This window comes from Mugil cephalus, chromosome 1 (assembly GCF_022458985.1).
Source record: "Mugil cephalus isolate CIBA_MC_2020 chromosome 1, CIBA_Mcephalus_1.1, whole genome shotgun sequence".
Taxonomy (NCBI): Eukaryota; Metazoa; Chordata; class Actinopteri; order Mugiliformes; family Mugilidae; genus Mugil; species Mugil cephalus.
The window spans coordinates 18,904,160-18,930,915 of NC_061770.1; the positions used below are offsets into that span (position 1 = coordinate 18,904,160).

At 41.9% G+C, this 26,756-nt stretch overlaps 3 protein-coding genes across 6 annotated transcripts in view; 1 reads left to right on the forward strand and 2 right to left on the reverse strand.

Annotated features, from left to right (window-relative positions):
• The window catches only part of pex14 (peroxisomal biogenesis factor 14), a 44,533-nt gene extending 39,815 nt beyond the window's left edge, over positions 1–4,718 (reverse strand). The window contains exons 1-2 of the mRNA XM_047597128.1: positions 4,631–4,718; positions 3,118–3,168 (exon numbers count right to left, since the gene is read on the reverse strand). Coding sequence (XP_047453084.1) covers positions 3,118–3,168; positions 4,631–4,666 — 87 coding nt within the window. The 5' untranslated portion in view covers positions 4,667–4,718. The remainder of the gene's footprint in view (positions 1–3,117; positions 3,169–4,630) is intronic.
• Positions 4,719–5,090: 372 nt separating this feature from the next.
• dffa (DNA fragmentation factor, alpha polypeptide) lies at positions 5,091–14,644 on the forward strand. 4 transcript variants are annotated; one of them, XR_007114654.1, is made up of 7 exons: positions 5,091–5,282; positions 6,450–6,608; positions 6,706–6,860; positions 7,626–7,821; positions 9,132–9,280; positions 10,078–10,356; positions 14,498–14,644. XR_007114654.1 is itself a non-coding variant. In XM_047610982.1 (6 exons), the coding sequence occupies exons 1-6, from the start codon at positions 5,189–5,191 to the stop codon at positions 10,300–10,302; spliced, it is 978 nt and encodes a 325-aa protein (XP_047466938.1). In that variant the 5' UTR covers positions 5,091–5,188; the 3' UTR covers positions 10,303–12,489. The 4 variants fall into 4 exon arrangements, 3 of the variants coding, with proteins under 3 accessions (XP_047466938.1, XP_047466950.1, XP_047466959.1); XM_047610982.1 differs by lacking the exon at positions 14,498–14,644 and having other exon boundaries at positions 10,078–12,489; XM_047610994.1 differs by lacking the exon at positions 14,498–14,644 and having other exon boundaries at positions 9,141–9,280; positions 10,078–12,489.
• masp2 (MBL associated serine protease 2) lies at positions 13,973–17,325 on the reverse strand. Its single transcript, XM_047611015.1, is given in 7 exon segments — positions 13,973–14,262; positions 14,520–14,716; positions 15,846–15,890; positions 15,893–15,976; positions 16,629–16,806; positions 16,886–17,108; positions 17,176–17,325. Coding segments are annotated over 7 exon segments (909 nt in total). The 5' UTR covers positions 17,184–17,325; the 3' UTR covers positions 13,973–14,088.
• Positions 17,326–26,756: the final 9,431 nt, after the last annotated feature.

The window sequence follows — 26,756 nt, forward strand, 5'->3', positions numbered from 1 at the left end:
TTGTGCGGATGGCACACATGAAACTCGCTGCACGTGTTAACCACACGCTTGCATGCCCACACACAAACATGTGTAGTCATAGTGTCATTTTTTTTTCTTTTTTTTCTTAAAGTAGTAACACCTAAAAGTGTAAGGACTGTGCTTGGTGAGGGGGCAGCTCTGTTTCTGACTAGTAGTAACTAAGTAGGACATGTTATTGCATTGCATTATTGCAAAAAAAAAAGAAAAAAAAATCATCAAATTGAAGCTATTTTTTACAGTAAACACATAATTTAAAAAAAATTCTACTCACCTAACCCCAACATTCTCTTAAATACGATGTGTTGTTATTTCTTTTCATAATTAATCAGTAGGACCTAAGTATAAAAACTAAGCAACATCTTTGAACAGGAAGTAGTAGTAGTTCCTGTTCTAGTAGTAGAAAAAAAAAAAAAAAAAAAGCAAACAAATTGTTGTACTCATATGTGAACACTGGGATTATTTCATTATTTATATTATAATAAAGTTACAAGTTACATGTGACAACATGTAAAAGTATTTATTTTAATAACTGCCTGTGCAAAGACAGAATTGTGAACAATGATATCCCAACGTCCTCATACGAGTACTTGGTACTTGATGAGATTTGTTAACGTCAATAGTCATAAATAAATGAGTTTTAACCGTTGCTACCACTAGATGGAGTAAAGTGTCCACTAATGAGGACAACAGGTTTAAATAAAGCAGAATAAGATGCAATAAAACCTAATGTGCCCATATGAGGACAGGGGGTCTTAGGAGTTAAGTTTACGCCATCAATGAGGATATACTTGTTGTTGAGATTGGTGGTTGGAAATAATTAGGTTTTTCTATGTCACTCAGAACAATCAAATAAATTAATTTTAATCCAATACATTTAGTTTGTCCTCACAATATGCAGCTTACGTTAACATAGCTCCCATTTCCTTCCTGTTTTGTATCCAAAGGAATTAGAGTCATATGTCATATGTTTGGATGGATTTAGAGTCAACAGAGTGACTGAAGGAGCCGAGGGGTGAGCAAAGGGTGTCACTGTAAGGGAAAGAGCACAAACACTAGGGAAACACCAGCAAGACGCTGGCAGGGGTAACGGCCGTGGGAGGGATGAGCGGAAGGTGGGTGGGGATAATAGACCGAGAGGGCCGGGGTGAGGGCGAGCAAACAGCAGCGCCGGAGGTGAGAGAAGCGGCGGCGGCGGCTGGCAGCGACTGGTATACCAGTCAACCGTGGGACACGCACTCACATAGGCCCACCCTTTCTTCTCTCTTACTGCAGCTCCAGATCTGCCCCCCGTGGCCTGCGCGGTGGCAGAGGCTGTGGCACTGGCCCCTGAGCTTGGCCCTCTTGCCACCGAGGATAGCCCATGCCGTGCAGAGTGCCAGGGCCTGGTGATCTGGGCGAGGTGAGTCAGAACCTGTTAACATGACTGGTGTCCCCAGTCTGACACACTGGCTTGTCTGACATGCACATGTCAATGTGCACATAAATGTTATGCAAACGTGTGTGTGTGTGTGTGTGTGTGTGTGTGTGTGTGTGCTCTCCCTCCCCCCCTCTCTCCCTCTCCCTGCCCTCGCAACCCTGCCAGCACTCCCTTTCCTCTCATCCAGATAAAATCCTTTCAGACACAAATTTCAATTATTCACCTCATCCAAATAATGCCATGTGACAAGAATTATCCCTACTGTAATAATCCACTTAACTGGGAAAGAGCAGCTCATCAAAAAGAGAAAGGAGAAAAAGGGTTGGAAGTGAGGGCGGGCGGCGTGGCGGAGGCGGCGGTGGTGGTGGGACTTGTCAACCAGTCTCGAATCAGGACCCTCATAACAAGAATTTCTTCCCTTTTTGAGGAGGCAGTCTTGAAGCGCACTGGGATGATGAAATTGAAGTAAATTGAAAGAAAGCCTGGGAGAATGCTCCCACAATCAATAACCCCAGGATTAAATTAGCCTTGGCATGAAGGGATGATGGGGGGAAGATGAAGAGTGAATGGTGGTGAATGACATTGAGACATGTAGGCTCAACAATGGAGCACTCCTCTAACCTGGATGTTGTGCCCATACAAGGACAGTGAATGTACCTGAGAAGCATTCCATCCTACTTAGCAATAACACAACATTCCTGGCAGTAATCATCACTTGGAGCCATGAATGTCTTATAAACACTTGCCGTTACGCATTACCGACAAAACAACTTAGGTGTATTTTTGTTAAATATTACCATTTGATAGCATTACCAACTTATATAGCTGGAATGACTGAAGCTACTATGATTAAGAATCCAAAGTTAAACAACTTTCTCCAAGTAATTTTTCTTAAATACTCTTCTCTGGGAACAAAAACGTTCAGACTAATTATTGGCAAACCAAAACCTTCCTGGGTCTTGACACAGACTGAAAAAAATAGCGAGCTAACAAAGAACAACAAAGATATGTAGTCAAAGTTTTACGCCATAAATGATTAAAGCAACTGAGGAAACACTGGCGCTGTTAAAATAGACCTTTCTCAATCCTTTTTCCCCTCTCCAAAGACGAGGAACATAAAGTACACTCTCATTATGGCTTGGGGACACCAGAGTGATGCTAAAGTGACTGTCTGCTAATTGGAAGCCTTTAACACCGAATCTCCCCTGGGAGTTTGTAATATCATCCGATTAGCCAAATAAAAGTCTGTAAGTTATCAGACCTTAAGGGGATAAAAAAAAAAAAAAAAAAAAACGTTGCGAAGAATTTGCAGACTTTTATTTTTATTTCTTTTAAAAATGCTACGGCTGCTGATTTCCCTGGTAAGCACATAATTAAAGCGAAAGGACTGGCTTGTGAAGACAGCGTGAGTGTTAAAAAAAAAAACTTAAATTTATTATTAGGGATCATGGCATCTGCAAAATTTTGTGATATTTGAAATACTGAATTATTTATAAGAACATACGCATAACTTTTTCTTGATTACACGAAATGTAATCATTAAAATGTTATACGGAAAATATCATGTAAATACGATCCGAACCACCCATCTCTGTCTAATTTGCACTTTGAGCAAACAGGCATACTTAAAAATAGTTTTGTGATTCTAGTCCATAATTGAGCAAATATTGAACCCTTACCAGTGCTTCTCTGGGGCGAGCTGCTGCATCGTCTCCGAGTGGAAGGCCAGGCTGAGAAGATAAAGAAAGACTTGTATTACAGTGCCATCTACTGGAGGACACGCATAAACACCTTTCATATCATACATTCCTGTCAATTCAGCGTAGCAGGAAAGTATAAGACGGTACCATCTAAGTCAGGTGACTCCTGGTCTTAAAATTACATTAAATTAATTTCATTAAAATTACAATTAACACACTTAGATAGCCTTCTTCTGACCTGTGTAATAGTTTAAGTGACATGGGCATATAGACACAAATGCCGAAACATTAGGTACAAGTATATCAAACAAATGCACTGTAATATAATATAATATAATATAATATAATAAGTGTTGAAACAATGTAAGAAAGGTGGCTATAACTGGATGATAATTTCGGAGGATGTAGTTTGTGGTGCTGTTGAACTGGATCGAGTTAAGCATTTCTGTTAATTAGCTCTGAATAAAATGGGGTTGTCAAAATTATAGGAACATGTGTCAGTACAACACAACACAATTCAACAGCCACAGCCTCCAAAACACAGCAAACACAGCTGAATCAATAATTTTCTCAGTTATTTATTAGTTTCTCAGTTATGATTGTCTGCTAGGATTCAATACACTATTTAACTTGTTTTATTATCTTCCTAGCTTCTTTAGTCTACGTTAACATATAGTCTACATCACAGCAGCCCAACACAGGGTCAGATCTGACCCACGGCATGAATTTGCAAAATGCAAAAATTACATTTTCAATTAAAATATTGGCTAACTGTTAGCCTTAATTTGTCCACTGTTATAGTATGAGAAGATCCAGGACTAAATAGCAGACAAGTATGTGCCCAAACTGCACTCATGTTTTTTTTTTTTAAAGATATTTCAGAATTAAAATGAGTGACACCCCTGGCCTACATGCATTAATTTAGTTCTCCACTTGGTTGCACATGCAAAGGATTGAAATGAGTAGCATTGCAATTGTAGGAACAAAGTGCAGAAGTGTACAGCTGTCACCGGTGAAACCTTATGTAACATTTGTTTTCTTAGCATGGCCAGGTGTTAACCAACTCTGTTAGGAAAGAAGTACAAAGCACCTGACTTGTTTGGTGACCTTTCCATTCCAAATATCATTAACTCCACATAATAATAAGACATAGACGGGGCTACATGACCAGATAGAAGGACGGTGCTATAGTTGGTTGTGGTAAAAAGCTAGCCGACTCTGTAAGCAACACACTCAAAAAAACACAAAAAACTCCCAAGAACCATATGCGTCCACTAGTCAGCAGGATCATGTCTGAGAGGCAACTTCAGAAACGTATCCTAGCTAGCATGCTAACTAGCAGACCAAATATGCTAGCCTCCGTTAGCCGGGCAGCTACAAAAACAACACATGTAAATCGTGGTATTTAAACGCCAACAAATGGAGCACACTAGGGGAGTCCACTGCCGCATTTGGACATTCAGAGGTAAACGCGTTAGTAGCATGAAGAGACCTGGGATTGTGGCTCAGGTTGGTCGGTGGATGCCATCTTCCTGTCCCCCTTGTTTGATTAGCAGGCTGCTCGACCGAACCGCGCTCGATTGCTTTTCCTGATTCACCACAACCGGACTAATAATATAACGACAAACATAAGTACATTTGAAATTTTTATTTTTTTTATTTCAACGCTAACTTAATTGCTAATAAAGATACAAAAAATATAAGACATATATTAATATATTGGACACATGCCGCCTAATCATGACCCATAACATAATTATTGTTCAAAGGCCATACTGTACCTGTAGTGTTGCATTTTTCAACAATGAAAAGCATAGTTCAGTGAAACAAATAAATAAATACACAAATAAACGTTGCAACTCCTCTCGCCGGGGCGCTTAAACTCATTTTTAAACTTTCTACCTGGCAAAACCACATATCCCAGAAGTCATAGCGTCACAGTGGCGGTTCCGCGTTCGAAGAGGTAGTTGTGGAGAGCTGCTGGTGGTGTTTGTCAGAATTAGGACAACAGAAACAAAATAAATATAAGTTTCTCTGTACACAGCCTAGAATGACAGATAGGAGACCGTGCAAGGTGTGCAATTTCACCCGACAAAAATCATACGGGGTGGTTGTTCCCTCCTTAGAAGACCTGAAGAAAACGGGTGAGTTACCATGACAGCTTTCCAGGACTGTCTAATTTTAAAGCTATGTAATAGTAATAATAACATAAAAAATAATCAAAGCTATGATTGATACAGGAAGAATTAACACAAATGTGACATAGGAGTGTAATTTAAACCCACGTGGTCGTATAATGAATCTTTTTAAATCTTAGTTCGCATTTGAACTAAACGAGAGGAGGTCTGGATGTAGTGGCGAAAGTGAAACAGATTACATGGTGTACAACAATCTTCCCCGCCATATTATTTATTTATTTATTTATTTATTTTTTTTAAATCCAAACAGTGATTGTGCAGCCACTTTGTTTCTGCTGCACACATTAAATCCAGCTTATCTGCAAGAATCACTGACGGAGGCAAGCAGCAACGCTTCCATTTTGCATCGTGTTCAAACTTGCAGGAACTAAACATGAAAAGTCAGTCTTCTCCGGCTCATTCCTTGAATGCTAGTCACCAGGCGTTGCCCAGATCACTGCAATCTGTCTGTCCGTAGAGGTGCTCAGACAGCTTGCATTGTATTGCTTAGGTGGGTCCAGCGCTACAGGGAGACCACTTCTACTATTATTATTGTTACAGCGCTCTCAGTACTATCATTTGATGCAAACTGAATTAGTTTATGACCCTGTTATAAAGTTATAAAATGATACAAAATGTGTTGTTGCATTAACCAATTCCCATTCAATCCAGTTTAGGCATCAATAACACAAGGATGTTCAAATACTATTAAAGTTACAGTAAAGATTAAGTGGTGGTAACAAGCAAACCAGAGGCATGGACTCCTCGTTGACATAAAATGTGCATAAAGCTAAAGGACAAACCCACGCTACAGTTTGGGTGACAGACGGAGCAAACAGTTCAGCCACTCAGCAGTGGCGTGTGGCAAACGCCACTGCAGCTTTGATGAAAGAGCAGCCGTGACAGCTCGGTTGGATGGACTAGTTTAAAGTGCTCAGGTATTTGCATGACTCACCCGATGGTCAGGTAGTGTGGGAGTATATTAGTTGTAGAATATTTACTCCTGCATAGACTTGGTGGCGCTTATTGTTTTGCTATGAAATGTGGTTATTTGCCTAAAGATGTTAAAAGTTCTCTAGGGCAAATGTGCTGTGAGCTCTATAACGCCAAGTAATTCCTCTGCTTTTCCAACAGGGGGTGAGTTTCTCGGGTTTAGCCCCAGTGAATCGGTCACAGTGGTCCTAGAGAATGATGGGACTATAGTAGAGGATCAAGCCTACTTTTTGTGTTTGCCCTTTAACACAAAGTTCATGCTGCTGCAGCAAAAAGAGACATGGTCTCCAGTTCGCAAAGGTAAGCAGTTTACTCATATGTGAGATTTATCTGGAGTCACGACGGACTGTCGAAAAGAACATCCTTGTGTTGGGCGCTCATTTGGCTTTCGTTGCAGTTGATGGCGGCACAGCCTGGATGGCAAGGGAGTCGGTGTTGCTGGAGGCCGACGCTGTGGACTCCTCCAGTGCGATGCTTCCCTGGTGGGACTTGGCTCAGCAGCTGAAGCAGGACCTGGCCAGCATCATTCTCATGTCCGAGGCAGAACTACAGGTACCAGAACCATTAGCGTGATGTCAGAATCCCGGAACGCCCTGCTAACAAAACAATAGCAGCCTTAACTAACCCCCCCCCCAAAAATACCTTATCCTCATTTGTCACCATCAACTTTTTAATCTTGAATGAGGATATTATGCATAATAAATTGACCGTACTCACTCGGAATAGTCTGTGTAGTCAGACTCTTTCTCTTCCCGTCTACCTCCGCTATCCGGAAATAATTGAGAACACATTAGTGATCTGAACTCTCACACACATCCTTTTATTAAGCTGAACCTTGAAATCACTGTTTGCTATTGTTTAACAGTTGTCGACCTCTCATACATTCTCTGTAATTATGCACTAAAGTGTGTTAATCCGGAGACGGTCCATTGGCTCCTGTCTGATGACTCAGCCTCTGGGTTGCCATAGATGATGCTTCAAAACTTAATGCGTAGGCGGCGGTTAACACGTATTGAAGATCTCCGTCAAGATGGCTGTTCCACGCGCCAGTCATTGTTTTCCAGTCTGACCAACAACAAGAGGCGGTGGAATAAAGCGTGTGTTACTCAGTCAGCAGTTTAGGCACGGACACACTAAACAGAAATCAAAAAAGTACCTGCTCAGACTTGATACAAAACCGCCTGGACTCCAAGCGGAAAAAGCCGCTGTCATGCCGAAATATGAAAAACAGATCTATTCATAGATGCTCATCCAGGGCCAAAAAAGTTCTCAAACAATGGTATATTGATGCGTATCTTGTGACACCTGCTGTTTCAGACCTTAGTGGACGCCCCACGCCCTGAACTAGCCTCTGCTCTGGGATTCAAAGAGGAGAGGGCCGAGAAGCTCCAGGAGACGCTGCAGAGGGTTTTAGACCGCAGAGAGGAGGAGAGGCAGTCCAAGGAGTTACTCGAGCTTTACCTCAAAGCTTCGGAGAACGAGGACAGACAGCAGGACGAGGCTGGCCAGGAAGGTACCGTGTCATTATGTGGTAGTTTTTATTTTTACCGTTTGGAGCTAGTTCTTCTAAATAAAGATCCAGGATATTTTACCCTCGTCTCACCCTCTAAAGAGGTTTTCTAGTGTGTCGCGTGGTTTACTGAAACACTGTAATCTCTGTGAGAAGTTGCTACTTTTTGGTTAGACAGTCATTTTGCTTTCGGTCAGAATAAGGACCTTCTACATAAACTGAGTATTACTCAGCAATACTTGAGCAAAATCAGCTGTAGTCTTAGAGGAGTCGCTGCCGTGGCCCATCTATTACTGTGCCTTCTGAAGAGCCACTAGTTTGTTAAATAGAAATTCTTAAGCCATATCTAGGAGATCATACTACAGATAACATGACAATGTAATGTCAGGTATGTACCCTGATGTAACCTTCACCTGGATGACGGCCTTATACAGTCCATAAATCTAAGGAAACAATACATTTGCAAATGATTATGGGCCTTGTATTTGAAATAATCTGCAACAAAATAAAATATTCTTATCTTATTATTCTATGCTTATCCTGCTGCATTTAGACCTGTTGTCCTCATAAGGAGACACTTTAGTTTGCCACGTACTGGCAGGAAAGGGTCGATACACTTGTTTAATTGTGTCTGTCTTGCTTATTAACTTTTCTACTTTGATATGCAAAATTAACAAATTCACAAGTACGTGTTTGAGGACATTGGGATTTCATCGTTTCCTGTTCTGATTTTGCCTTAAAGTAAACAGTTTTATATTTTAATACACATTGGTGACTTGCTTTTTTACTTCTTTAGTACTACTAATCCCAAATACCTAATGATCTTAATCTTATTTTAAAGAAATTACAAACAAATATTTGGGTCTCAGTAGGCTAACAGATTTCTAATAAAAAAATGTATGAAATACTTTTTTTTTTTTTTTAATTAAATACAATAAATACAAATGAAATTATTCCTTAAGTATCCAAAAACTTTAAAGACAACTGGACTTTTTTTGAAGATGTGTCACTCAAGTAGCTTCTTCTGTTCTGAAGGACAGGTGGGGAGTTGAGGTTTAGGAACCAGCAGGTGGCAGGTTTCTAGTATAGGAACATCTGTGTATTTCCTAAGTTACTTTTTTTTGTTACATGTCATTGTTTACTGCTATAGCCCTAATCTTTTCTCTTAGGTTCCTGATATTTAATTCTTAAAGGGAGAGCTGCACTTGAACCCTTTGGTCACTAGGTGGAACCATTGTTGCTGCATAGAAATCTCAACTCTTTCTGTGATTTAAAACCTAAAAAAAAAACATTTTTATACATCGACATGTCAGATGCTGGAGATGCTGGAGATGCTGGAGATGCTGCGGATGTGACGGACGGAATGGAGGTGGACGCTGCATCCGGATTCATTTCCAGGACGCTGATGGTCCTGAAAGGCAAAACATCCCCAGAGACCAGGCTTTCCACTGAGGATCTGCAGGTAGTCCGCTCGCGCCATTGATGCAGGCTGCCCAAATGCCAAATGCCTCAGAGGTCCCGGTCTTTCTTTGAACCTCCAGAATAGTTCATACAGCGCGTTTAGACCAATCTTAGCAACCAGGGTACATTTACACATTGCAGTATGTAATCTGTCTTGATAATTACAGTACTCCCTCTGATGCGACTGCATCCGTGTAAAATGCGTACACTGTTGAAGAACTGAACCGCAAAGAATGGAAGACGGCATCTTTTCTAGCTGGAGCCAGGACCTTCCAAATATGGGAAACCTGGTGGCGCAGGAGGAGTGGTACTTGAAACGTGATTGGAGCACATAGCTAACGCACACAGCATAATCAGTGTTGGCTGAAGGGCAGATGCATTGAATCCATCTTACGCTACAACTGCAAATAAAGCTTTTAAAATCAGAGACCATTAAGGAAATAGGAAAACGTTTACTTACGGGAAATTATGGATATCAGAATCCTCTGAGATTTTTTAGTATATTTAACTGAACAAGCCATGATTACAGCCAACCAAGTGATTGCAACATGTTAACAATCAGAAAAAACAGTCTCTGCTTCACTAACAAAAGGAAACAAAAAAATGTAATTTTTTTTTTTTGGCTCATCAACAAACTGCACCTAGATTACACTACTGACTACATTCCCATGTCAAACCTTTTCCTGACACAGTGTCATCAAGAATCTAGGGTATATCCAGGAAAGATCAGCCAGGATGCGTTTTCACATGGTCAAGTTTCGGGTTTGTAAAACGAAGCTCCCTTCCATGTGTCTTCAGATGGTGGTGACCCGTGGGGTGGAAGCTATGCAGCAGGTGCTCGGCTGGGACAGAGAAAGGACTTCCGCACTGCTGCAAGCCTGCGAAGCCGAACTAAACACGCGTCTCCAGCAGATTCAGGCCATGCAGTCCATCAGGAGCAGCGCACAGCCGGACAGCAGCCAGCGGTCCAGTGAGGAGAGCACTGGGGGGGGCGTACAATCCCCAGCCCAAGGCAGCGGCTAGGCCGGGGCTTTACCTGAGCAGAGACTGATAAGAGTTCACATCATCTGCCTCAGGGTCAGTAGAATGGGATTTACCCTGCGTTACTGATAATGTCCATACTGCTGGAATATATGACTTTTAAGGATGTTGGCATTCGCATCATTTTCTAAAACTTGCAAATCGCTTGAATGATTTTCCCTCAAGAGGAACCAGGGTGATTTGCACAAGTCATGTTTATCAAAGGCGGGCTCACATTGACTATTTGCATTTACTTTCTATGGGCTGTGAAAATAATTACAGACGAACATATCCATGAGAAACCAAAAGCCATAGTTGAGCATTTAGAGAAATGTCCCTCATTTGTCTCTGACTGAGAGCTGCGAGAGAAAATAGATGTCACCCGCATGTCAATCCTTTCAGTGAGAAGCTGAAGCCAGCAGACTGGAAACAAAGAATAGGCTCGACTGGCTCAATCCAAAGGCAACAGAATGTACAAATGAGCACTTCAGATTAACACATTAAGTACTTCGGAGCTAGTTCTTCGTGCTTGTTCATTGTACTTGTACAGGAAAAGGTCTCCCAATGTACTGGTAGCACATTGGGAGACCAGCTAGTCTCAAAATAGTTTATCCCCCAGTTTCTAGTCTTCAAGCTAAGCTACATGTCTCAAGCTTCATTTTTAGTAAACAAATACAAGATTAACATCTTGAAATTTATCTTTCATCGAGAACAGCATTTTCCCCAAGATGTGGATCTAGTGCTTCAAGGATTTATTGAAATCAGCATTCCTGTACTTTTATGCCTTCCGCTAGCCCTTAAATACTGCCAGATAAGATGGACGGTGTGCACTATTTTTTTTTGTAGATCCTTGGAGAAGTTAGACTCTAACTTCTCCAGGCAGTTAGATGTTAAAATATTAAAGCCCAGACACACAAAACTGGCATCAAAGCTAGAATTCAGTCCAAGTGTTAAAATCCCCTTTAAAACTCTGCATAGACTACCGCTAACAGCTAACCTGTGTAAGAGTAAACATCTGTCCATACCAGCAGGTGGCAGAATTCTGTATTTGTCACTCAAAAAGAGAAAGAGATTTGCGGAGACACTTTCTTTTGTTGTTTTTTTTTCTTCACACCACATTCCACTTCCACAAGTGAAATGTTCCGATGAAATGTGGACAAAAATATTATTCCGTACTCCTCTCATATGCTAGTTCGCTTAGCTGCACAGCCAATCAGAGCGCTCCCTCTAGAACAACGGGTTTCCCTCGCATTTCAGCATGCTCAGAAGGGTCAGGGGTCCGATTAGTGCACACCACAAAGTTGCCTAACTGCTGACTAACTTGGTGTGTCATGGACCTTACACAAGTTGATTTTTAAGTCTTAGACTTAAACATTAGCACAATGAAAATGCTCAAGTATTTCGTTAGCCTAATACCATATTTGCCTAGGTCATATTGGAACGTTTTCGAAAAACAAGAAGACATTGGTATTTTAATTGATATTGCAACAGAAAGCCTAAATATGACTTACGTGATTATGCTATTAGGCTAACGATTTAGAACACAGATCAATATATATGGATCCTATTTCTCTTTCATTTTTTTAGCGTACACCCCAGTAGAAACATCCCAGTGACTCGCTGTGTGGCCATTTAGAGTCTAGACATGGAAGAACAAAAAGGTAGAAATACTTGCTGAAGACGTTACAGGTGAGAGTGTCACAGGTAACCTTTGAATTACGTATGTAGCCAGATAAGTGCTCTTTAAGAATATCGATTATATAGTACCATGGAAGTTATGTCAGTCTGGTGGCCGTGTCATGTAAGACCGCGTAGACAATGCGTGCGGGTCGGTGTGACTCATGGACAAGATAGCTTTTCTCATGCCTGTCATCTCATCTGTCTTCTGAACAATGAAACAAATTATGGATTTGAATTTGCAGGAAAGATCTTTTCTCTCTCTCTATCTCTCTCTCTCTCTCTCTGTGTTTTGGTGAGATTGAGACGACACTACATACAGGGAGAGTGATGCTTACAGAAAGATCTCTTAATTGCTCAGTATTGTGTCTGTGTGTGCCTCTCTGTTTTGTACTGAACCCTTTTAGGAGTTGTTCCCAAACGCATTTTGTATTTAAGCTTGTTTAAAATGTTACAAAACGAAGTTGCATGTGAATTCATATTAGGTGATTAAAGGTGCCTTTTTTTACATGATGACGGGTGGAGGAGAGATTTTCTTTAAATTTAAGGGCATTTCATCTCTTTACAACACTGGTGTTTGACTGATATTAAAAAGGGTTAGAGTTAGGCACAAGCGGAGTGAAAGATACAATACTTTTATTGATATAGTTGTTCTACCTGTGAAGAATTAAAGGTCAGCATTGTGTAGGGATACGGGGGCGTCAGCTTTTTAGACTCAAAACCAGTAGCTCCTCTCTGTGAAAATGACATTTAAACGCCCCAAAATACTCATGACACATTAACAATTTTAACAAGGAATCACCTTTGTATTTATTTCTACACTAACATCCTACTTTCTCGTATGAGCAGAATATTGACGAGCGCACTGTATTAGCGTCAGGTCTGTTGGATATTTTCCAACTGCTGGTTAATGGGTTTCATGGTGTGCGCAATTCCTGTGGCATTGGCTCCGACTAGGCTGAACAGTTAGGAGTGAGCGCGGCGACGCAGGAGCAGTCGATCGTGCCGTCAAGTGTCACACTGTCTGTGTGGATTAGATTATGACCTAGCCGAGCTCAGGAAAGAAGTCTGCGTTTGCTCTTTTAGCACCCATGTGCCCCGAGGACTGGCTGGGCATTTCATGCTGCAAAAAAAAAAAAAAAAAAAAAAACTTGTCCCGGTGAGGTCACATGACGTTGAGAGTGAGCGTCTATTCAAACCCTTATGATTCTGTTTGGCTGCACAAATGCCAAGTCGACGTCACGGGTCAGTGCGTACCTGCCTTTGTTACGATCAGACCTTCAACCTGCAACGTGTGATGCAGCAAAACAAGCCAGGCAAAGGTAACGTACTGTGGTTTTGAACTCAAAAAATAATGTTCAAAGGGTCAAAATAGAGCAACGGAAACTGTAAAATTAAATGAAAGAGTTCAGGCGAAATGTGAGTGAATGCAGAAGTGTCACTGAGAGGTCATTTCACGGTACCGAAGAACCCCAGAATATATTTTGTTTTGTTTTTTTTGTACAGAGAGAATCTTTTTCAGAAATTTCTGAGAACAAGCTGCAAAATATACAAAGATTAAGACATAGGTCTTCAACAGGGGTCCGAGACCCCTAGGGGTCCACAGAGGTACTGCAGGGGGGGTCGCAAAATCGTTGGTTTATTAGACATTTGTTGTATATATTTTTTTAAATTCCCCCCACAAATTTAAATTTCGTTAAATACACATTAACATGAATCTAACATATTTTAGTAATACTTATAAATATTTATAAATAGCAATAGTCCGAGTTTAATATAGAACACATATAGTAGTAGGTAGGAGGTCCCTACTTAATCACTCTATCAGTTTGGGGATCCTCGGCCTTAAAAACGCTGAAGACCCCTGTGTTTAATTTATTATTTCTACACTAAACCGCCTCTCGTTCTTCAAGACAGATTTACGGTTTGCTCGTCTGCCCACATTCAGACTGTATTTCATGGTTATAGTGGTCTGATTTGAACGAATGTCCTCATCCTGGTTCTAAATCTCATTTTATTTGCACAGTAACAATAAAGCACAATACAAGAGTGAGAGCAAAAGCGGATTGCGCCGGTGAGATTGAAAGTCCACAAAAAGAAATTAAACAGTTTCTACGTTAAGGTGACAGATTTAGCCTTGATGCTGGTGTACTTGATCTTCCAGCCCCTGTTTTTCCCGCTTGCGTCGGACCTGAACGCGACGTGAACTTGGTAGCTGCCCGTGTCGATGCGGCCCGGCGCCACTGAGCCGCAGAACGGCCCGTAATTTTGTCCGGCCGTTGAAATCTAGAAAAAACAGCAACATTAATTAGGAAAAAAAACAAAACATTCATCACTCGACTGACTGATTGATGTAAGGGCAAACTTAAATATGCAGGAAACTGCGTAGTATATCACCAAAGGAGGTGACAGGCTGCCTCCACGAGCATGAGGAGGAATACATTGCTTATTCATCATCTCGTGTGTGTTTGTGTGTGTGTGTGTGTGTGTGTGTGTGTGTGTGTGTGTGTGTGTGTGCTAGGCTGTGAAGTCACGTGACTGACCTTCAACATATCATATGGACAGGGGGCATCTGGGTGTCCCTCTACGTCGAACGGTTCCAGGAAGTCCAGGACGATCCTGGAGCCCTCCGGCAGGCGGATGGTGTGATCGCACTGACTCATGGGTGGGTAAGGGCTCGGGTATCCCGGACTGGTCAAGACCCCAGACGGCGACGTCAGCAACAGGCTCTGGCACGGCACTGCGGAGACGACTCAGACGCTCAACGCCAAACCTGCTTTAACTTCGCCTCCTCTGGGACTGAAACATTTCTGCCCGGTCATCACTGTTCAAACTTTTGGACATTAGCATCTCAATATGATTTCTGTTGAAAGAGAAATCCTATAATCTTCAGTACCCGCAGCAGCCTGGTTATGAAGTATTGGCTCGAAAAAGTTATTTGATCAGAACAAAATTCTCGCCGCGGCTTCATAAATGATTCATTTCGCTTTGCGTTATTGCCCCAGCAAGCGTGCAGATGTTGTTGGAGACAAAAACAAATGAGCATTGCAAGGAGGCAGAGTTGCTGTAATTCATATAATTAGTACAATCTGTAGGCAGATAATCATTTTTTCGCCTATTCATTGCATGATTTGTTTTGTCACCCTTTTTCCTCTGGCAAAGAATAATAATTTAAGGCACGTCGGCTGGTAATTGTGATTAATTACCAAGTGTCAGTACACTATTAGCGCCGTGCACAGGTATCAATTTTTAATGCCATTTTGAAGTCGCTCTTCCCTCGGGAATCGACGGTAATTAACCTCGCCTTGCGCCATCTGGCAGAGATCAACCACTTTATGTATCGGTATACCTTTTCAGTCTGAAATTAGTTAGCACAAGACAGAATGAAATCCAATACCAAGTTTCAACTTGTGTGAAATGTCAGAAAAAAAAATATATATTTTTTAACATTTCTTATGCATTAGAGCGAAACATTTTGAAACGCTAATGACTTTTCAATAATTAGGTGTAGTAACGGAGCGATCTGGTCTCATTTTTGACTACCCTTCCCCAAAAGAAAGTCTTGTAATTGTTGAAAGATTAGCTCATTATTAGGTTTATATCATCACCGAATTAAACGCGCGGTCGGCAAATGTCTCAAACAGAGGTCAGTGCACCCTAATGAAAATTGCCTGCCCGTACTGCATTCAATATCTGCTGGCCACCAGTGGATCGAGCCTCAGAAAGCACAACACACCCTATTTACGGAGATCGATAGGCAGTCAAATGGTGTATGCCCGGCTCTTAGCGCTTTCCCTCGACCAACTGTACTCGCTCTGATTGAGTCCAGATGAACATGCCTCTCGAGCTTTCGCCGGGGCTGCTCTTACCTGTGCAGGACCTATTGTTGTCATGGAGAAGGTGTCCTTGTCTGCCGTGCAGTAATAGCCGCCGATGTAATTGTGGCAGAAATGATCACACGCCCTCTCCCCGTCTACCTTTGACAGACACTCATTGATGTCTGTGAGAGAGACAGAGAGAGACACACATGGCAAAGCACTGATTCATCGACCTACTTGAAATTCAGAATGTGTCTTCACATCACAAGAGACGGGACTTGGGCCTTCTGAGGGTGTCCTGTGGGTGGTGTCTTGGAAAAGGATGTTGTTCGTGGGTTGAGGGGAGGGGCCTCCGTGGATGTAGTAAATTTGGAGGCCAGGTTTGTGCTGTTTTTCGTGTTTTTTGAGTTGTTCCTGAACAGTTTATGTGTGCGTACCTGTGTCAGGCTGCATCCTGCTAATGCCATCAAGGAGTTACATTGCTATAGGGTGTGGGGGGGTTGGTGCCTGGTCTGGTCTAGGTGAGTGGGTGCATGTCTCAGTAACAGCCACATGAATGCCAGGTCCAAAAGTTTCCCAGGAGAACATTGAATAGTCACAAGGTGACCAATGTTATTTACTTCTCCTGTCAGTGGTTTTAATGTTGTGGCTGATCGGTGTATCCCTCACCCTCTATAGATATGTAGTACTTGTATAATCACAGGTATTATATAATCACATTGTATAATACCTGAGAATATCTCTCTGCAAACTGCACCACACTTTGCTCTGCGTAATTGCGACTGATAAAACCGCCTCTGCCTCCTGGCAACAAGTGTCGCTATTTTGCATCACCTTCGGAGGTGTAAAACGCTTGGAAGCCGGTGAATCGGCCCTCGTTAGAGTAGTCGCTCCTAAACACCACTGACATGAGGTTCCCGGCTGACAGGATGACGGTGTTCCCGGGGCTGCTCTCGTAGTTCTTCTCTTCCTCGCCGCAGAACCGCAAGGTTTCGTTCCCCTCTGCCAAAACCTGCTCTGACAAGGTCAGGGGCCTTTTTTAGCAGACAAGCTACTGAGTTCACATAATGTGAGATCATTCCGGCGCGTACCTGGACGTAGTCGTATTCACACTGGTTGGACGGCTCCAAGCTGAAGTGGGTGAAGTAGAGTTTGATCCTGTGGCCGTCCGGGACGCTGATGTTCCACGCCACGAGCTGGTGGTCGGGGTACGGCTGGGGGAAGCTGGGGGAGGTGAAGCTGCCGTACGAGCCTGTCATTTCCACACTCAGTGAGACACGGAGGAGGGAGACGAGGGCGAATACACAAAAGACACTGAAAAACTTAGACGTGAAGGCAGAAATTCAGAAAAGGCTATTTTCAACTGGCCGTTATTACTCACCTGGCCATGCTGGCTTTGTGTTTCCCTGTGTGTCGCGTGTTTTGGGAGAGTTCGCTCCCCGATCAGAAGGTAAATGAACTCAAGTGGGAGGTCGACATTCGGTTAAACAAAGAGAGGCAGGCACGTGGTCAGTTTGTTTTCGTTCCTCACATCTTCCCGTCGCAGGAACATATCGAACCCGCGAGTGTCAGAAGAATGAATATTGATAAAGTGGTTATTGTGACCGTGAAGAAATGCATTCGTTAGCCTTGATGGGTGAAATCCATTGATATTAGCAAAACGAGTCTGAACAAATAAATGAAAAGTGGTAATCATCTATCACCTGTGTCACACTCCAGCGCCCTGTGAATCCGCTCAGACGGTGATGCTGATCAGACCAGACTCATGCCGCTGATTATTTCACGGACGGCTCTTACGGCGTCTGAGCTGCGAGGCTGTTAAACAAAAAAAAGAGAAAGAAATAAACACACTATACCCACAACATTTACCAGCGTGTCCCATTCAGTTTGCGCCTAATTATTGTAGCGCGGATGGAAACAGTTAGCGGTACATCATCAGTAGTTTCCCAGTGAATACACCAGATTGCATCATTTTTTTTTTTTTTTTTTACACGTCTGCATCTGCACTTTGCCAAATGCTTTAGGGTCGGACTTCATTACAAAAGCTATTGGAGAAGGGGTAGGGCGGCGTATTCATGCAGTCCAGTTTGATGGAATACAGATATTGATGTGGCTCAGAATTGACTGGGGCCTTTCAGCCAGCGACAGTTGTACATTAAGTAGCTTATAATAACCAAAGCCCTGTTTTCCCTAATGCTAAAGCCCTAATGGCAAGTATTCAAAGTGAATTACAATAATTATCCACATAAACATCCATGTTAATTTCCCTTTGCTAATGACCTTTTTGATGGTCCTCTTTCTCAGGCACAATGACTCTCCTGAACACGCTCCGGTGGGATGTCGAGCCACAGCGGAGTCTGCGCTGACGGCAGCTGCTCTCCCCCTGGACACCATTCAAGCCACCATTCTGGCACATTGACCCCAGAGAAACGACATCCTCTGACTCAAAGCTAACGTCACCATTAAAAATAAACTATTAAGAATCATCGCCGTGCAACGCGAAATCATCCGGACCCAGGGTCTCATTGTGGTCGCCTCCGGAAGAATAAATCAATTTCCAGCGTCTGGGCCATTACTGCCAGAGTAAGGAGCGTGAAGGTGAAAATAGATATCCTGGGCTGTTTCCTCCAAAGTCTTACCCCTCTGAGGAGCTGCATCGCCTGTCACATCGCTACCGGCGACCTGACGGCTTACTTATTTTTGGCCCCGAGAGCGTTTCCCACCCATGTTTTAAAGATATTTTACCCAGGATATTACTGCTACTCCTCGTGGGTGCAGACTTCAAATTCCCTCATGAAAGAACATGTGCTGTTTTAGAAAAACGGGAATGAGGGTCGGTTTTAAACTTTCAGTCACCTCTTTCTTCTTCATGGGTTAGGGTTAGGGTCTGCTCCGTCTGTTTGAGGACGTTGACAGTGCAGGCTCCAGGTGCTGCTGGGGGTTCTTCAGGTTGTCATATCACCTTTTAAAACTCCTCCTGCTCCGCTCGTGTTTGCAGGTCGTATTGGTGCGGCGTTAATAATTAAACTGCGAAACTCTTAAATCATTAAATATTGAAGTTTGAACATCACTGTTAAATGTTATTATTATGTTGCACCTCATTAAATGGATTTTATTTTTTTATGCATAATTAGTTACTATGTTAAATTAAAACATGCAAAACCCGTGTTGTTATGAAACTTTATTTTGAGATATTATTAAGATTTAGTTGCAAATTACTATTCGCCCCAAAATGAAATCATTACATTGCTGCGGGCGGCATTTTCAGCTTTGCCTCCGCTCTGGCAAAGTCTACATTTTAAATGTCACTGCAGTGATTGGCACCGAAATGCCATGGCTGTAGTAATTAGAAGTTGCAAGACAGCCAATCATTCATAATGTACAGCTTGTTTGTTTTATTGACTGGACACAAAAGGTTTTTTGATGGGGTTTTTTTTCCCCCTCGGTAGGGCCAGGACGGTAATGTGCAGCACGCTCTGAAATCACTGAAAGTAAAGCCATCTCGTCCGAAACGCCTCCAGCGACTGACACCTGCACCTTTTTCATCTTTTCCCATGCACGCTCTTCGGAGCTTCTCAGCTTTTTAACCTTTTCGCACCCTAAGGTCATGCCTCACACATGGCAGAGCCCCGCTTTAAGGTGTGAAAAACATTTTACTGAGACTAAAACTGAGTTCTGAAAGAGGGGCAACGGTGACCGATACAAAAGTGGTTGTTTCAAGGGCATAAAGCTAAATAATCATACCCCAAAATGGCAAAAAAAAAAATTATAAAATTAGATTGCACATTCCCTCGTGAATAAAATGCATGAAATCGAACATATATAGAATAATAATATGATATTTTTCCGACTTTGTGCATCTCAGCTTTCAGGATGAATCTATTCTTAGACTTGGACCAATCAACTACAAGGTAGACAGACCGACTGAATTGATGAAGTCATCTGGAGACAGCTCTGAAGACGGTGAATAATGGAACTGCTCACATCATGACAGCAGCCACTGGGATTTTCCTGGGACAATTTTTTTGATCCGCAGCAGGAAACCTTTCATTCCGCCGAACCCCACTGGGATGGATGAAATACCTCAAGCTAAACGCCTATGTGTCCACAGGCCTGCTCACTAATTCACTGTCAAAAGGGCCGATTCGGCCACGTCGTCACGTAATGATTTCAATTGAATTTGCAGCACTCCATTTTCCAAGAGGCTGACAAAAGTTCATTCAACCATTGTTAGAATTAAAATGAGAAAACCTTTATTTGTCCCGCAGTGGGGAAATTGCAGTTTGCAACAGCATATATAGAAAAATAAGAGGAAAGAATTTACTGCATGAAAGATAAATAAGATAAAATGTAATAGAATGAAAAAATAAAAGGTATTGACATATATACAAAAAGCATTGATTTCACAGATAATGATTGTTGGATATTGCACAGAGTTGCACACAGTACATCTTTAATGGTTACAGTATTAAAACCTTGAGGTGTAATAGTACTGCACACATTACGAATGTTCATTGTGGAGCCTAACAGCCGCAGGAAGGAAAGGCTTGTGTTGTTATACATTTTATTTTATGTGTGGCTCATGTTTTCTTTAAAGAGCCTTGTTATTTAATCAAAATAAAAATTATGCAAAATAGAGACCTATAACTCCCGGGGCTATAGGTTTAGGTTTGTGGCAGCTTATTCTGCTTTATTTAGAAATGTTGTTTTCATAAGGAGACCCTTTTGTTTGCCATGTACTGGCAGTGAAGGAGTAATGCTTTGGCATTAAAATAAAGTTTTATAGTTTGGTACACATCGGTGACTTCAATTGTAATATACAGTGAAATAATCCCCGTGTCCACCTAATTTTTTTCAAAACCTACTTCCAGCTCCAAGATGATGCTTATTTTTTACACTTCTCCATCATTACTATCATATACCATCACATACCATCATATATTTGTCAATGTTTATGTCTTTTTTTTTATTTTGTGATGATGTTTTGAGGTTTGCTGTTTTATTTTGTCAAGTTTCTTAGTTCCTGTCTGTCGTGTCTCCTTGTGGGTTGCCGTGTCTGTCTGTGTCGTGTTTTGTGTTTCCTGTTTTATTTTGTCAAGTTCTGGTTTTCCTGTCTGTGTTTCCTCGTGTGTCCCTTGATTGTTCATTGGTTTCACCCCCGTTGATTGCCCTCATGCGTCTCACCTGTGTCGTGTCATCCCTCAGCCCTCATGTGTATTTATAGCCCTGCCTTCCCCCGCGTCGTTTAATGTCGTTTCCGTGTTGCCACGTTCCCTGATTCCACGCCACGTCGATGGCTCTTGATTTTTGTATTTTGTATTTTCATGCCATACGCAGCGCCTTTTGTTAATTATTATATACTTTTTGTTTGAACTTCCTGCAACATCATTAGTCCTGCATCGGGGTCCTCATCCCAACACCCATCCAACCTGACAATACCATTATATACCATCACATACTATCATATACCATCATATACCATCACATACTATCATAGACCATCATATACCGTCATCACATACTATCACATACTATCATATACTATCACATACTGTCATATACGCAGCATATAAGCAGTATGTATAATAGTCACACTAAGGTCCTACTAACCCCAAATACCTAAAGATCTTATCTTAAAGAAATTAAGATGTATTCCAAACAAATGCTTGGGTCTCAGGAGGACAGGGTTACTTAAAGAACTTGCATATGACTTAAATCAAGCAGCCCTGGATCAAATGGTCCAAGCACAAACATTTATTATTAAGGCCTCAAGGTACAGTATTGGGGCAGGCAAGTGCGTCACAAAAAAAAAAAAAAAAAAGCACATTTGATTTGCTCTAAATTCAATGCTGCGTTCGTGCATGTACCGTAGATAATTTGCTCACACACACGCGCGTACACACACACACACACGGGCCTGAAGATGCACTCAGAACGTGCAGGGACACAAGGCTCGGGCTGTTTTGATTTCAGCATGATCAAATCTCGACTGTCCATGTGCGCAAGACAGACACGGTCCTCGCAACGCTGCTCCACCTGCTTGTTGTGCCATGCAGTAATGAAGTGCTTCCTTATAGGAAGTCAGCCAGTCATTAAATAAAGAATAGGCCACTCGAGATCAATTGAAACGACCAAAGGATAGTGACTGTCTTTATGCGGCGACTCGACAAAAGGGAGTGATGGAGGCGCAGGGAGCGAACTTTGACTCAGCGCCAGATTGATGCTGGAGGGCAGAAAAGACGGTTTCTTTTTCCTCTCCCTTTTTTTGCATGAATACACATCTCTCTGCCGCTCCTCCGCGACCTCACAAGGCCGCTAACACGGCTTTTCTGAGATCCCGTATCACTCTGAACATCGTGTGCAACCAAATTATACGAGCAGATTTGCTGGCACACTTTGCGAGTGTATTTACCCTCACCGCGACATCCCTCTGGCATCTTCAGCCTCACTCTCCGCTCTCACCCTCTTTCCCCTTCTCCACCTGCTGCAATCACAGCCGTCCCAACCACCCACAGGTTGTAAACTGTAATTAAGGACTTGAATAAGTGGGGATGTGTCAGTTGAGCTGAACACTAAGGAACAATGTGGAGTTAATCCACTGTAATTTGCTCGTCCACTATAGTTATGCAGGGACGGCAGAGCTCGGGCTAACACAGCACACTACCTGCTGCAAATTACAGGCGGTTTAAACGCAGCACAAGCCTAAGTCATCTCTTAGTGTCAGATGCTCCTTCATTCGTCTGTCAGCGACTGATTTCAGGAAAGGGCAAATGCACAGATGCAAAATGTTTCTGGAAAAAACATCCACCGTCAGCTCAGGGAGGATGTGGATATCAGATGCCGTTGCTTTTAACAGTCCCAGATGTTCACAAGCTGAAATTATAATTATATAACAAAACAAATAGAATTAACTGAATGTTGCCAATATATATTAACGTTTTCTTTGTTCACAAGGGAGCAGCAGGTTCAGTTTAACGTTTCCATTAACGCCCGTCATTGTGCCCGTTGATTTGCGCGTGGGCGCGGGGAATTCAGTTAAATGGCACAAAACAAAAATACACCTGCAAATGTCTCAGAGTGATTTCTTGTTAAAAGACTCACTTCGGTGGCAGAGGAAGCGACACAAGGAAAAATGGGACGAGGAATTAATACTTGATGTGCGTAATCAGTGTTTAGCAGAATACATGACAAAAAAAAAAATAAATAAGTAAAAGGCAGAGTGAGCTTACATAGTGATAATAAATAAGAAAAACGCGAGGGTTCAAAACAAAACCTGCATTTCAGTGTAAAAAATGCAAAATGCACTTGGATATAGGTATTTTATAAGAAGTGTCGAAATATGAAATGAATAGTCAGATTTTTTGTGTTGGTGAATGTTGTGTGTGCTAATATCAACGTGTTTTTTGTATAAAGTTTCTTTGCTCCAAAACAATTACAGACATACTCTCCTAATACATAATAATTAAAATGTATCTTTATTTTTTCCAGGCTGAATGACTGTTGATTTTAAAAGATTAAGCTATTCTCTTCAAAAATCCACACTTGGTGCACGCGCCACTAAATAACCCCGAATGCTAAACCCACGTGTTCAACGTGTAATTTATTGTTCACCTTGGTACACCGCATCCCCAGATGCTAATCACCAAGAATGCCTCCTGATGAATTGATGCTGAGCCTTTTGTGCCGGATTTCGTTCGTGACGTCAGGCCATTACTCTTTCAATTTGGCCCGGCTTGGGTCTTTTTCACAGACAACAAATATGGTCATTTCCTTGCTAATTCAAACAGGCTCCAGATTCAGCTACCCAGTGGACTGCCATAAGGCAGTAAACCAGTCAGTGACGTTGGTGTTAGAAAGCAATGATGAGACATGGCACACAGGTGCTGCTCTCGCCTCCGAATCCTTTCCTTCATTATGTAGCTTCACCACTTTCCTTTTTCCTTCATTATGTTTCAGGCACTTTTTTTGAATTACAATTTAAAAGGGGATTTTTAACTTGGATATAAAATGCTAGCTGCCCCAACTGGACTTTTACAATTCAGAGAGATCCTAAAAAACAAAAAACACACCCAATTAATATATATATATATATATATATATATATATATATAAAAAAAACACTCATTGTCGTATTGTTTGTTTTAACAGAGCAAACAGACTTGTCACGAACACACCCACATTGCAGATGTCAAATTATATAATAGCGCTGGCTGGCAATGACTCGAAAACTTCAGTAGTGATATTAATGGGGGGGTATTTCTTGTATAATTGATTAAACATTTTCAGCTCTGTTAGGTTTCAGAAAAATGACGACCGGCCCGAACATTAAACATGGATTTCCAATATGAGTAATGGCGCGACTCTCTCGTAAGCAGCCGCGACAACTTCACATACCATTAATAACCGAAAACCATCACCGTCACCCATAATGCTGTCGTGACATTTAGGTCCTCAACGACCCAGATCGTTTTCTCTCTTTTTTTTTTTTTTTCTTCCCCCTCTGTGTCATAGCCCCGCCATTTGACACGAGGGGATTTCATGTTGTCGGAGCAGCTGCAATCAGCTGTATTGCCATCCCACAAGGGTCCAATTGTCCTGAAAATAGTCAAAAGCCGCACTGCATAGTGGGAGAAAATAACATTACTTGAGATGCTCATCTGCTGCTGTGGCAACAAATCTATTACAGGTGCAAAGGAAGGGCCACACAAGGACAGTTCTGGCGGCTAATCACAGGAGCGTCACCCCCTATGATTAGAGGCCTATAGTGTACACACGACAGTACTTCAGCAGAGCACTCAATATTATCTTGTGACACTTTCTCCCCTCTTTGCAGTCCTATTGTTCTAATGACACTATAAACATGACTGTCTCCTGTTATGACACAAAAGCCAAACTAATGAACTGTGATAGTAACTCCCAGCGTTTTATTGAGATGGATCACGCTCGTTCTGGGAGAATTTTACTGGCCGTAAAGTGCGGTTTATGCCTCTGCGGGACTAGACACCATAACACACGCACGTAGCCATTCGAGACATTCATACTTGTGTACTAAGTACTGCATCATTGTGTACTAAGTACACAAGTGCTGCAAGTACTTCAAGTACTAAACGCTTAAGCACGAGTGGGCATAACGGACAATGAGACAATTGCATCAGTTTTACCTCTGAAAAATAAATGGGTCAACTTATTGGGCAAATGGACAAGTTTCTTTTAAGAACAGTGCGGTACACACATGAAAAAATTACTGCAACTTCCTCACCTGTATTTTACTCCGAATGTTTTAAAAACTTCATGACGTTCACTTAAAAATTTCTTCTTCGTGCCACGCTGCTAAATCTGTTGTTAACAGTGTTTCCTTGAAAAGCTGGGTTCACGTGGCACTTAAAATGTAGCTACTGCCATCTGTGGCATCTGTGTGTTACTACATCTGTAATTGGCTGACTGCGGCCCGTATTTGAGTCCGGCCTTTTATTTGCTCCTGTAAACCACGCCCCCGGCCACTATTAATTGAATACCGGCCACTGTTAGAGGAAATACAGTATATTTCTGCTGAGGTGCACATCAGGCTACAGTGTTGTAGTCAAATTGATGCAAATGGATTAAACCGCGTGTAATACATCAGCACTCAGTAATCGAAAGTTATAAATAAAGGTATGTGACGTTGCACATCAATTGAATGCTTGGAAGTACAATCTGTATTTTCCTCATCATGTGATCCATGTTATAAAACTGCTGAATATAACCACTTTTTCTACACGCCAACGTTTTTAATGGAAAAAAAAATTCGAGAAAACATTATAGCAATGGCTTGTCAGTGTAGAGAATCATTCAGTCGGTCAGTGAAGCACAAAACAATTAATCGTTACATGTTTTGCACTGTCACCCTGGTACAACACCACCTACGCACTGCAACGCCTCTGCATCAAATGAACTGTTTTAATTTCAACGGTCTGCATAGTGGGGACCTTCTCCCTAAACTTAAGACATATTTGTGCAGTAACTTAGTAAAGTCGGCTTTTCCGCATCACTTTATACTCAACCACCAATAATTCCAATAAGTCTATTCAATACTGAAGCCCAGTTGGCAGCAATTACAGATTTGAGTGTTCTTGTGCAAGGTTTGCATACTTGGCTCTGGGTAGTTTATACCATCGATTACAAGCAGATCCAGTAGAGAACCGCCATCTTCAGGTCTCTCCACAGGTGTGTTAAGTCTGGGATTTGGCTGAGACACGTAATTACAGATAGATACTTATAGTGACTCTATGATTTGTTTCACCATAATGCTGAAAGATAAACTGCCGCCTCTCGAGTCTCTGGTCTCTACACACTGTATCATGTACTTATCTGTATTTAGCTGTACTGGACATTTCCTCGACTCTGACCAGTTTATTTTTCCCTATCCCTGAGAAAGATGTACCCAGCATGATACTGCAACCACCGTGCTTCACTGCAGGGAATCGCATTAACAGGCACTGAGCAGTGCCAAAGAGTTTAGTGTTTCTCTGACTCTTTCAATCAAACAGTTCCATTTTTTCCTCGTCAGACACAGTAGCAAGCTCCAAGTGTCACATTTCTTTTTAGTCAGCAGCTTTGTTTTCTTTTCTTTCTTTCTTTCTTTTTTTTTTTTTTTTTTTTACTTTTTACAGTGGCTTCTGTCTAGCTGCTCCAATGCAAGGTCTAATTGATGAAGTACTGCTGAGATGGTCCTCCTTCTTCTTGATCGTTTTACTCAGTTTAGCCAGATGGCCAACAGGTGCTTTCAGACTTTTTGGTATTTCACATTCATTGAAGCCACTGTCCTTTGAACACAGCTTGAGATGAATGCTACTATTTACTATTTAGCTTGATCACAAGTAGGCAAAGTTCCTTAGATTTCACGAAACATTGTCCTGACCTGCATGTGAATTTTAGGACCTGATGTACATAGGTCGGTGCTTTTCTGAGGTGTCCAGTCCCTTC

Bases quoted from the DNA above. Each gene is read 5' to 3' on its own strand.
- dffa (XM_047610982.1), top strand. From the start codon at position 5,189: ATGACAGATAGGAGACCGTGCAAGGTGTGCAATTTCACCCGACAAAAA. The intron at 6,609-6,705 runs GTAAGCAGTTTA...CTTTCGTTGCAG, and splicing joins ATGGTCTCCAGTTCGCAAAG to TTGATGGCGGCACAGCCTGG. The intron at 6,861-7,625 runs GTACCAGAACCA...CTGCTGTTTCAG, and splicing joins TGTCCGAGGCAGAACTACAG to ACCTTAGTGGACGCCCCACG.